Below are 12960 nucleotides of genomic sequence, written 5' to 3'. Positions count from 1 at the left end.
AACACCAACTTGAAAGCTAATTTTACTGCTAGGCATCTCCCGAAATCCCCGGCCAAGTAACTGCCATTTTGAATTTTTGAAGGTTTCACAAAGTTCACATTGGAAACTTTGCCTATTGAACCTTTCCAATATTCAGGCTGCACACAGGTGTTGGTAACAAACTGCTTTACTTAACTGGGTTATATACAGCTCCCTGACAGGACCCTAAAAGAAGGTCTAAGCTGAGAAGGAAGAGCATGGAGTCTGAGTCACACACAGCAGCATAGCCAGGGGTTGGCCAGGTTTGTCCCTGCTAAGGACGCAGGCCTGGGAGGTACACAAAAAATGTGCCTTTCCACTTTGGCTCAGAGTGACTAGGAGCCCATCCACTAACACGCTCCTTGGACTGCTCCTCTACTGCCCTGGACAGCTGGGTGCCTTTGCGGAGAAATCTGGTTTGGAGCACAAAAGGTGTTGAAAAGCAAGCTTTTAAAGTTTCTGGCCCATGGCTTTGAAGAGTGCAAGGGAGCTTAGATATGCCTCTGCTCATACATAAAGGGACTGTGCAGTTAATTCTAACACAATGGCCATGAATCATTTCAACCAGGGCTATAGCTTTTCATCTGCATCATTAGCAGATTAATCAACTAAAAGTTGAGTTCATAAAACACTGGGTACCAATATGCAAGCATGGTCATGATCACGGTCCCCTTCCCCTATTTTTCGAGGCTATTTTAGTTCCAGTGTGTTCATGATGTACTAAACAACAAGGAAATCCTAAAGGGAGCCATTTCTTCAAACCACATGTAGTAGCTTTGGTTTATCATGCTGCAGGCAATCTTGTGCTCCCTTCAGAATTTCGAACGTGGAAATGATATTCAGGTGCCGATTTATATGCAAATGTATTTCCATTTAATTGGTTAATTAATGAGTCACTTGGATAAAGGGGATGCAATCAATGAGAAACCTTTCCAGCAGTTAGAAGCCCCATTTCTCATTGCTCCACGGCCCAAAGTGCTGGTGTAAGAAAGAGGGTTTAACTTACCTATGGTGGGATCATGGTAGTCGGGGAAACGGTGGCTGATAAACTGCATTGTCATCGCTGGGGAAACAGAAAGAGATGGAAACGATGAGTCAATGATTAGCAGCTGTGATACGCAGCTCAGAAAAACCAAAACCAAGTAGTTTGCATTTCTGAATAACTGAAAAACAGAGTGCAGCCCTATACAAGGATGGAGTTTTTTTGAAAATCTCAATGGCAGATTTTTTAAAAAATTCCTGACTCACACCTTGACCTTGATAAGAAGTGAGTTATATTCCCTCCTCAGCTCTGCACTTCGTTAATATATTTGTTATTGTACACATTTGTTTTCCTACAGTGCATGCTCCAGTTATCTCCCACTTGGACTACTGAAATGCACTCTACGTGGGGCTGCCTTTGAAGGTGACTCGGAAACTGCAATTAATCCAGAATGCAGCAGCTAGACTGGTGACTGGAAGTGGCTGCCGAGACCATATAACACTGGTCCTGAAAGATCTTCATTGGCTCCTAGAATGTTTCCTAGCACAATTCAAAGTGTTGGTGCTGACCTTTAAAGTCCTAAACAGCCTTGATCCTGTATACCTGAAGGAGCGTCTCCACCCCCATCATCCAGCCCGGATATTGAGGTCCAGCATCAAGGGCCTTCTGGCAGTTCCCTCGCTGCAAGAAGTGAAGTTACAGGGAACCAGGCAGAGGGCCTTCTCGGTAGTGACGCCTGCCCTGTGGAACGCCCTCCCAGCAGATGTCAAGGCAATAAACAACTAAAGACAACTGAAGGCGGCCCTGTTTAGGGAAGTTTTTAATGTCTGATGCTGTATTGTTTTTAATATTTGGTTGGCAGCTGCCCAGAGGGGCTGGGGAAACCCAGCAGATGGGCAGGGTATAAATAATAAATTATTATTATTATAAAGTGACCAGCACACACACATATTTCATGAATATCCATAAGTTGTCCAGACTGGAAATGAAAGAAAGTTGCAGACAAAATCTTCAGCCTAATGCTTCTCACTCCTGTTTTCAGTAACCTACAATACTGTATGCAGTGGTGCCTCGCAAGACGAAATTAATTCGTTCCGCGAGTTTTTTTGTCTTGCGGTTTTTTTCATCTTGCGAAGCATGGTGTCGGAAAAGATTTGGAAAAGCTTCAAAAATCACCAAAGTCTTCAAAAACCTCAAAAAAGGCTACCACACCGCGTTCTATGAGTTGCTCCTCGAAGTCAAGTCGCAACTGTATTAACGGTTTTAAGAAAAAGGAAACAAACTTGCAAGACGTTTCCGTCTTGCGAAGCAAGCTCATAGGGAAAATCGTCTTGCGAAGCAACTGAAAAAACCAAAACCCCTTTCGTTTTGCAGGTTTTCCGTCTTGCGAGGCATTCGTCTTGTGAGGTACCACTGTACTAGACGAGTGATGTTATGCAACCTCTGGAGCTGATTGGCTCAACTGACTGATGGGTATGATGATGTGGAATAGCCATGGATGTTCTAAATGGTCAGGAAGACAAGGGGGCCAGAATGTTTGCAATCCAGTTTCTACCAGAAAATAGAGGTAGGGGAATAATTTCTCTAGGATTGAGAATTTACACAGGTCCCAGAGTACAGGTGAGGAACCTTCTCCCCAACACCTGCCAACCCCTATTCACTCAGGTAATCTGTTAGGGGCAAAAGGTTCACAGAGGACAGAGTCAACACCAAAAGCCACCTACGCAGGGAGTTCCAAAGTGTAGGTACTGTCACGCTGGATTCTCTGCATTAGCAGAACAAACATGACATGGCATTGGGGAAAGCACCAGTTCTGCATTTTATTAATAGTTTTGGATTGTTACTGTAACGATAATAAATTAAAAACCTTAAAAACAGACTGATGCAGAAATCTTGCCTTCAACAGATGTCACAGAGAAGAGCAAGTACAGTGGTACCTCGGGTTAAGAACTTAATTCGTTCTGGAGGTCCGTTCTTAACCTGAAACTATTCTTAACCTGAGATACCACTTTAGCTAATGGGGCCTCCCACTGTGGCCACACAATTTCTGTTCTCATCCTGAAGCAAAGTTCTTAACCCAAGGTACTCCTTCCGGGTTAGCGGAGTCTGTAACCTGAAGCGTCTGTAACCTGAAGCGTCTGTAACCCAAGGTACCACTGTATAGTTTATTTTTCAAGGACTTTGTTTCCTGATGTTGGAATAGATGGGCCTTTGGCCTAATTCAGAAGCATTCTTCTTATGTTCTTAGATTCAGTTAAGCATATTATTGACTTGTCTACCTTCCCTTTAACTAAAATACAGTGGTACCTTGGTTCTCAAACAACTTGGAACCCAAACACTGCAAACCTGGAAGTGTTCCAGTTTGTGAACTTTTTACAGAAGCCGAACGTGCTCTGTTTTGAGTGCCAGACTTCTCTTTTGAGTGTTACGCTGAGGTCTGTCTGTTTTTGCTATTTATTTTGCGTTTTTGTGGCCCTTTTTTTGTTTGTTTTTGCGACTATGTGGAACCCACTTCAGCTACTGATTGATTGTGTGACTGCATTATATTGTTTATTGCTTGCATTTTATGGATCAATGGTCTTGTTAGATAGTAAAAGCCATGTTAAATTGCTGTTTTAGGGGTTGTCTGGAACGGATTAATCCATTTTGCATTACTTTCTATGGGAAAGCGCCCCTTGGTTTTGGAATGCTTTGGTTTTGGAACCGACTTCCGGAACGGATTAAGTTTGAGAACCAAGGTACCACTGTATTAGTTAATTTCACCATTTTTCCAAATGCACAGAAATTCCAATCACCCCTGCAGCTGGTGTGGTACAGTCCATTCTATCACCGTGGAGAACCTACAATTCATTCATCCCTCTGCAGGCCTCAGATGCCAGCAGGGCAAGACTATGAATATACAAGACTGTCGCTGCCTACTCACATCATTCAAAATGCATCTCATCTGTCTTCTTAGCTTTATTGCTGTCCCTTGTAGCACAACCCGCCCCCTTGCAATCAATAAAAATCCAGGTAGCATGGAGTGCTCACAAAGCGCGCGTCGTTCAGCCTTTTGGTAGCCATCATTTATTATATATATGCACACGGTTATTGCGCCAAGTCTTTCTGATAGGAAATCAATGGCCAGGAGAAGAATCATCGCAAACTGCAGAGAAGTCCATCAGAAAGTTAAGGCATGAGCTCCCACCTGGCTGCCCACGAGCACATTTGATACATTTTCTAAAAGTGAAGGGAACGCAACAGGGATTTCAACCCCGGAGTATCCCCAAAGTCGGTAGCTGTGATTGTTTAGAAGATCACAAAGCTCCGGTGTCTAGGAGGCAAAAGCAGTGAGGATCCCAAAGCATTTTGTGCATTTCATTTTTTTTAAAAAAACAGCATTGGCTTGAGCAGTTTATTTATTCCATTTTATTTTAATGTTTTCAGGCTGCCTTTCTGGGCAAAGCCCTCCCGATATGGCTTGCAGAGCAGGGAGAGCAAGCAAAAAGCAGTTACAATATTCAGTAAAATACAATTCAATGAAAGACCATCATTTTAAATAGCAGTTAAAAAACATATATCCCGCAATCCGGCTCAATGTTCATTTTTTAAAAAATAAAAATAAAAAATCCAATGAAACCATCAGGAATTACGTGATTTAAAACCAGTAATAATATAGCCATTTAATAATCAGAAATTGATTATTATTAACAGCTGAAAGTAACTCAAAACTATTGATTTTTTGAGGGATGTTTAAAAGCTGTGAAGATTCTAACAGCTAAGAAGGCAGCTGTCTGAGGAATAACTGTCCTCTCCTCCTGGCCTAGATATTGTCACAGGATCTAATCTGGGTGTGGGAAGGAGAAGAGTTGGTGTTCTTTCTCAAGGGATAACAAAACCATCACTGGCCACTGGATGTTTATGTAAGCCCTTCTGAGAGGCTAAAAGGTGACGAGTGCAATGAATAAATAAATCCCTGAACTGTACAAGGGGCAACAGTGGGACCACCATTGAGAAGACCTGTCCCTTATGTTCCCCAATCAGCTTTAATTTGCACAAAAAAGCATTCTCCCTTTCTTCTTTTTTAATATAAAGAAATATAAGAAAAATTGCAACCATCTAAATGACATAAAAACAAAAGTTGATCCATTCTTACTACAACATGGATTACATAAAAACTAGATCTTCCTCTTTTTGATATACTCTAATTAAATATAACTTTCTGCAAAGTTGCATATTTTGATATGATGCACTAGAATGTTTTTAAAAATGCAACCAATCTACTGTGAATTCATCCCATCTTTGATTTCTTTCTTCCATTCTAATCAAATGTGTTAATCCCCCCCATTAAATCTGATACAGAGGATCCAAATAACCCTATTAAGAATATTTCTTCAAGAGGTGGAGGGTTGCTTTGCCTAAAAAGAGCGCATTCACTCTTATCTTTATTCCAAATCCAGAACACTGTACACCATTCTGGAAATCCATTTGCATGTCTCTATGGACATATGCATCCTATCCCTGAATAACAAATGCTATGGACATAATGATCTGGGTCTCCACACCCTTTATGTGGGCTTCCCAAAGGCAACTTGAAGACTACTCCTGAAAATAGGATGGTGGATTAGACTGATGCTTAGATTCTGATTGTTGCAGGTAATTCCTTAACATAATTCCTTAACAGGTAAACATACATGGCTGGACATTCACATTTGCAGCATAATATTTTGCAATTTCGTGGCAACTGAAATTCCTTGCACAATGTGTCATGAAATTGCTACAGGAACAAATTGAGAATTGTGCTTCTGTAATTGGCAACAGCATCTTAAAAATCTGAGACATCACCTTGCCTACAAAGGTCCGTATTGTTAAAGCTATGGTTTTCCCAGTAGTGATATATGGAAGTGAGAGCTGGACCATAAAGAAGGCTGATCGCTGAAGAATTGATGCTTTTGAATTATGGTGCTGGAGGAGAAACTTGAGAGTCCCATGGACCGCAAGAAGATCAAGCCTATACATTCTGAAGGAAATCAGCCCTGAGTGCTCACTGGAAGGACAGATCCTGAAGCTGAGGCTCCAATACTTTGGCCACCTCATGAGAAGAGAAGACTCCCTGGAAAAGACCCTGGTGTTGGGAAAGATGGAGGGCACAAGGAGAAGGGGACGACAGAGGATGAGATGGTTGGACAGTGTTCTCGAAGCTACCAGCATGAGTTTGACCAAGCTGCGGGAGGAAGGGGAAGACAGGAGTGCCTGGCGTGCTCTGGTCCAAGGGGTCACGAAGAGTCGGACACGACTAAACGATTAAACAACAACAACAAATTGGCGACAACCAAGAATTGGGGGGATTTAACATGTTTCACTGCTGAGTTATTCCCCATCCACTCTGCAATACAACAGGAGGAAAGATTGTTCACAAATGCATGGGACTGAAAAAAATGCTGAAGTTTCTTCTTCTTCTTCTTCTTCTTCTTCTTCTTCTTCTTCTTCTTCTTCTTCTTCTTCTTCTTCTTCTTCTTCTTCTGTGCCCATACTGAATGCTTCTTCTCATTTGCATGGAAGACTTGTGGTGTTCTTGTTGCAGAATCTGAAGAGAGGAAGCTAAATGTTTCAGATATTTGAGACAATTGGCAAATCACTGGCAGTACAAGGGTTAAAGAAGTCACCCAACTGTCTAAAACAGCTATCTATTTTTATTGAGCAGCTTGAAATTAAATCATGCCTTCGAAACAGAGAGGTCTTCAAAACCTTATCAAATATTCATTAAATATCTATATGATGACTTGCAATTCAAGATTTTAGGAAATAATGACAACAATTCAATTGGAATATTCTTTTTTTCTCCCTTTGGTACAATAAACATACCATTTATTACAGTCGTTCTCCTCTGCATCTTTATGTATTTATTTCAATTCCAGACTTACCCATGTATTTCATTTACTCATTCTCATTTAAAAGCCTCATTTTAATACAGCAGCCTCTTCTGCTGCATATATAATTCAGAGATAAGTGTCCCTAATTTATATATAGGTGCAGTTTTGCACAGGATTTTAATATTCTGATGAAACCAAAAGGCATGTCATCAGCAACAGATTTGTCTATTACTATACTATCCAACTGTAGACAGAGATCAATGCCATGCCCTCCTACCAGACAGACATTTTCTCTCTTTATTTTGTTTTTTGCTTAACAGTACAAGAAGAACATAAAGACAGCCTTAACCTGATCTGAGCAAAAGCCCATCTAAATTCACTCTAACAGAAAACTCATAATCTGATGGGGGTAATCCAACCACTGGGCTGACCTGGCCTCTCATCAGCTACTGCTGACGGAGCGATGTGAGAGTCACTCGATCAATGTTGGCTTCCATTTTCTTCCCATCAAACCTGTGGACAGGGGACACAGTGGTGGGCTATTCACAGGCAAAGCCTAGAGCAGTGGTGTCCAAACTTTTTTCAAAGAGGGCCAGATTTGATGAAGTGAAGGGCCTTGAGGGTCAACCAAAGGGCCAACCACAGTTGTTAACCATTTTTTAAAACTGAAGTCATTGAGCTTTTTTAAGGGTTGAAGTTGCTGATTTTACCCCAGGAAAGAAACTGCCACAGGGGCCACATTGAACCAAACGTCAGGCCAGATTAGGCCCCCGAAATGGACTTTGGACATGCCTGGCCTAGAAGAAAGTCCTGAAGTGGTACAAACCAGTCACTCTGCCATTGCAAGATGGCAGCAAGTCCATTCAAGCCCCAGTTGCTACACCAGTCTGGAGCTGGTGCACTGGGATCAGGCCCAATTGTTCTGTTCACAAAACTTCCCACCCAGACAACATCCTAGCACCACCATCTGGCATCACTGTAGAAAGCTGGGAGGTTGGGGACACAGATTATAGTCTAAGGCCTAGGTGCATCCCAAATAGTGACATATCCCCCAACCTTTTAAGAGGGCAAATTGGAACAACCCACCCTCCCACTGACCCCCATCGCTCGCTTGACTGCTCACCTCTCCCTCTCCCCTCCAACCTTTGTCTGCTGGCATCTGATGGCCTCCTCCTCCTCCATTGCCTCAGGAGATGCTCCACCAGCAAAGAACAGTCTAGGGGAAGTTACAGATTTCTCCTCCTCCTCTGCCAATGCTGCAAACATACTTCCGGAAGCCAGCTCCTGGAAGCCCCGTGACAGAAGGAGGAAGAGTGGCAAGGTCAAGGTAATTCTCCCCAGGGGCAGAGGAAGGGGGGCGCGGTGAATGCGGGCCACCCTGGGTGTCACCACTGGGCAGCACTCTCCGTGGGGCCTGCAGCGCGCCCAAGCCACGTGTCTCTCCTGGGAGAGATGCAGTGGCTTGGCGAGCGCAGGATCCGTGTTGCCCAAACAGTCCACCCGCTGCCCCCAGCTGTAGGGTGGCTGAGTGGGAGGAGGCAGGCAGACTCAAGAGGCGCTGTGGTGCACCCTGCCCCTATGGGTGGCTCGCCCCGCCCCTGGGCGCACCATCCCAAACACTTGAGCGGCTTCTTCTGCCACTGAACCCCCCCCCCCCATTTTTTGGTCCTGCACTCTGGTGTGAGCCAACTGACTTGCGCTGCAGCACAGAACCCCAAATGCCCATATTTGGGTCCCACATTCTTGCACGGCCAGAGCAAAGGAGCCAAAATGGGTATCCTGGACAGGAATCAGAAGCTGGGATGGCCTGTCAATATGAGATGTCCCACTTAAAACAGCACACTTGGAGGGGATGTAGTGATGCAAGTACAACACTAATAATAATAATAATAATAATAATAATAATAATAATAATAATAATAATAATTTTTATTTACACCCTGCCCTCCCCAGCCAGAGCCAGCCTCAGGGTGGCTAACACCAGTAAAATTACAGTAAAAACATAATAGGAAAAACAAAACAAAACAATAATTTAAAATACAGGTTAAAATGCAATAGATCAAAACCATAAGGGAAGGGAAACATAAGGGTCAGACTGAGTCCAAACCAAAGGCCAGGCAGAACAGCTCTGTCTTGCAGGACCTGCGGAAAGATGTCAAGTCCCGCAGGGCCCTAGTCTCTTGTGACAGAGCACTCCACCAAGTTGGGGTCAGTACTGAAAAGGCCCTGGCCCTAGCTGAGACCAATCTAACCACCTTGTGACCTGGGACCTCCAAAATGTTGTCATTTGTGGACCTTAAGGTCCTCTGCAGGGCATACCAGGAGAGGTGGTCCGATAGGTATGTGGGCCTAGGCCGCATTGTCTCTCATTCAAGGGGAACACCACCAAACCAAACTTGCCCACACTCCCTGCCACCCAGGTGGGAGTCATAAGTGTGTTGCCCAAACAGAACTGGCACTATTATGAGCCTCGGTGAGGCAGCTGCTTCAGTGACAGAGGTGGGAAAGAAGGCAGATTTTTCTCATTTTCTGTGGTGAAACTGGAGGTTTATTTGATGCTGGTTTTATATGCTTTCCTTCTAATAAACTGAGCACAGGAACACCGTTAGGATTGCTGATTAAGCTGCCTTTCTCACTGCTAGAAGTTAGCGCTTCCTGCTTTATTTTTATACAGTAGTGTCAGGGGACTGCCATCGGAACAGGGAAGGGAGGCAGAGGGGCAGTTGGGATACAGGAAACCTCCGAAAACCTTGAGAAGCAGTTCCTCTTCCTGCGGTGGGGTAAGCCCCACCTCCAGTGGGGAAGAGGTGAAGGGACCAGAGGATGCTTCTGGGAGCCCCAGCGCCATACCTCATCAGTCTGAGGGTGGGAAAAGCCACACCTCCTGGGTAAAGGAGGGGAAAGGGCTAGAGGATGCTGCTGAGAGCCTCAGCACCGCTCCTGGCCAAGCCAGCCAGGAAGGAAGCACGCCTCTTCAAGAGCCAGTGTGGTGTAGTGGTTAAGAGCAATAGACTTGTAATCTGAGGAACCGGGTTCGCGTCTCCGCTCCTCCACATGCAGTCGCTGGGTGACCTTGGGCCAGTCACACTTCTGTGAAGTCTCTCAGCCCCACTCACCTCACAGAGTATTTGTTGTAGGGGAGGAAGGGAAGGGAGAATGTTAGCCGCTTTGAGACTCCTTCGGGGAGTGATAAAGAGGGATATCAAATCCAAACTCTTCTTCTTCTTCTGCCCACCTTGCGCAGAGGTGTAAAAAGCAAAGAAGGAAGGAAAAGGCTGGGGGGCGACTAAGCTCTTATGTTGGGGGAGGACCCGGAAAGGACCACTCCCGGATTCTGCTAGCGATTGAGGCATATATGAGCTTGTGGTTCTGTACTGTAAATAGTTTCACACCGAAATAAAACCTGTAAAAGACAGGTCAGAGTCCTGACTGGTTACTCACGAGCAACCACTACTACCATTTGACAAGTAGGCTAATTTCTTCACACTCACGCATCACTGTCTATCCTCCATTCAGGCAAGCAAGAAGCATTAGGCACTCAAAGACACATTTAAGTCAAAAACACTCATGGAGGATGCAAAACAGACAGGTCTGAAAGGCTGCATCTGGTCGTAGTTCCAGCTAAAAGAACAGTAACCTGTAAACTAGAGGAGATGGACTTGCAGCAGAAAATGGTGTTGGGCAATGGTACCTGCTCACCTCAAAACTTTGGTTTATTACCCCTCTTAAGGCTCCCAAATTATTTGAATTCCTTAACTTCTTCGGCTCATAGATATGCCTTTATAAAGGCAAGATTCAACACCTTCCCATCGAACGTGCTGAGAAATAGATTTTCCAATGGACAGATATCGCTTTTATGTGATTGTAATTGTGGGGCACCGGAATCGTTGCATTACATAATCCTTGATTGTGCTTTTCACTCATCGGCCAGGAGTAAGTTTCTTGATCCATATCTAAAGGGAATCGCCGATGATTCGAATGAAGCCAAACTGAGATACCTACTAAATGATGAAGACCCCCTAAGATCACTCACGGTTGCCAGATTCTTTATCAGCGTCCTATCCCTAAAGAAGAAAAACGGACTCCTGTGCGGCTCGGATAACCCTTTTAAACCATGATCTATGTTTTAGGATGTAATTAGGTGATATCACCACTGATGTCTTTTATTAATTTATGAGCAGAGGGCGACGTTTATGTTGCAAATTTATTGTAATGTATGTTGTTGGTCGTCTGCTTATTTTGCTTTGGTTCTTGTCTGTTTTTTGTAAGTTTTTGGCTGTTTTAAATTTGGAGGTTTAAGTATATATATGTTGGTGGGAAACTGTCGTGTGACGGGCCAATGGCCGTAATAAATATCAATCAATCAATAGGTAGCTGCATCTGGTCCCAGGGACTTATATTCCTTATCCATCAAGTACCCTTAACAAACTACAGATCCCAGGATTCTGAGGGGAGACTCCATTTGCTGGTTCACCTTAGGCAGCAAAATGTATTGAGCAAGCCCTGTTCCCCACATTCTGTATCCAGACTGACGGGGGGGGGGGAGACTTCTTTAAACAGTTATCCTTGCAGAGCTGCTATGAATTTATAATGAGGCCCCTTAACATTTATATTTGCCTCCACCGCAGGTGCAATCATTTATTAACACGGCAATAAATGTTTAATCTTGTTCATCTGTAACCTTTTCGATCAGACAGTTAACCCTCCCTGCTCCAAGAAATGATCCGGGGGTGGGGGTGGGGAGGAAGGCTGCAAATCATGTCACGTTAAGTCTAAATTGAAATTTTGAAATTAAAAAATGCTCCGCCAGCCTGGCCATTCCACATACATACAAAGAGGGTGGAGTTTGGTTGCATATCTCGTGAATGGGTGTCACCTGGGAGACCTGGAAGATATTTTGAGCAACCAAGAAAAGGAGGACTTCTTCACACAAGGCAGAATTAACAGATTCCAGGAGTGAAAGATGGGTGCCAGGGAAGATCAACTGAGAGACTGCTGAGGTTGGTTTTCCATCACCTCCTCAAACAACTGCCCATTTTGTAGACTCGCAGGAAAGCATCAATGAAGGACCACTGCCCCATGGGCCAAAATAGGTCCATCACAATTGCTAGTGGGATAATAAAGACACAAAACAGTCTCAATCACCTTGCATCTGCAAGCTGTTTTTTCTCCGCAGAAGAGCCGGGCTGCAATTATTTCCATTTAGGACAAGGACAACAATGGAAGAAAATGGGTTACTTGCATTTCAAGAGTCTAGGGGTACTGAGGGCAATGCCAACAGAGCTACTGAGCAGAAGAAAGCTGTGGCTCATAACTTAAAAGACTCATAAACCATCCCCTTGTTCCTTCTTGCAAAAGAGAGAACCAAGATTAATCTTGGCCTGGACCTCTGGATTCTGAAAAGTGGGGAAAGATTGCTGCTGTGGTGACTAGGGCTTGTACAAGCTCTGCCACAATGCCCCTTAGTGTGAAGAAAGAATGAAGTTGCACAATTCCAGTGGCTCTGAGTCGAGGGTGTACATGGATAAGACCAAGTATAAGGATGAGAATGATGGTTGTGGAATCTAGATTCAGGTAGGTAGCCGTGTTGGTCTGACGCAGTAGAAATATATAAGATAATAATAAAAAAATGTCCAGTAGCACCTTAGAGACCAACTAAGTTTGTTCTTGGTATGAGGTTTCGTGTGCATGCACACTTCTTCAGATACATTGAAACAGAAGTAACCAGACCTTTATATATAGTGAGAGGGTGGGGAGGGGTATTACTTAGAAGGGTGGTCGGAATGGGTGATTGGCTAATAATAATAATAATAATAATAATAATAATAATAATAATAATAATAATTTATTATTTGTGCCCCACCCATCTGGCTGGGTTTCCCCAACCACTCTGGGTGGCTTCCAACAAAGATTTAAAATACATTAAAATGCCACACATTAAAAACTTCCCTAAACAGGTGTGGTAAACCTCTTGATGACTGTTAACGACTGCAATTGGTCTTACAGGGAAAAGCAATGGATGAGATGGCCAAAAATAGCTTTATCATGTATAATGAGATAAGAATCCAATGTCTCTACTGTGGACGCTCGGTTTGCGAATGTGATCCA

At 43.8% G+C, this 12960-nt stretch overlaps 1 protein-coding gene across 2 annotated transcripts in view; it reads right to left on the bottom strand.

Annotated features, from left to right (window-relative positions):
• The window catches only part of RIT2 (Ras like without CAAX 2), a 260005-nt gene that overhangs the window by 190623 nt on the left and 56422 nt on the right, over positions 1-12960 (bottom strand). For both annotated transcript variants that reach the window (XM_081213242.1, XM_081213241.1), the window contains exon 2: positions 1025-1081. In XM_081213242.1, the coding sequence (XP_081069368.1) occupies positions 1025-1081 (57 nt within the window). The remainder of the gene's footprint in view (positions 1-1024; positions 1082-12960) is intronic.

This window comes from Podarcis bocagei (genome assembly GCF_964188305.1).
Source record: "Podarcis bocagei genome assembly, chromosome: 11".
Classification (NCBI taxonomy): domain Eukaryota; kingdom Metazoa; phylum Chordata; class Lepidosauria; order Squamata; family Lacertidae; genus Podarcis; species Podarcis bocagei.
The sequence above is the reverse complement of the archived record's forward strand: the minus strand, read 5'-3'. Positions and strand labels throughout refer to the sequence as shown.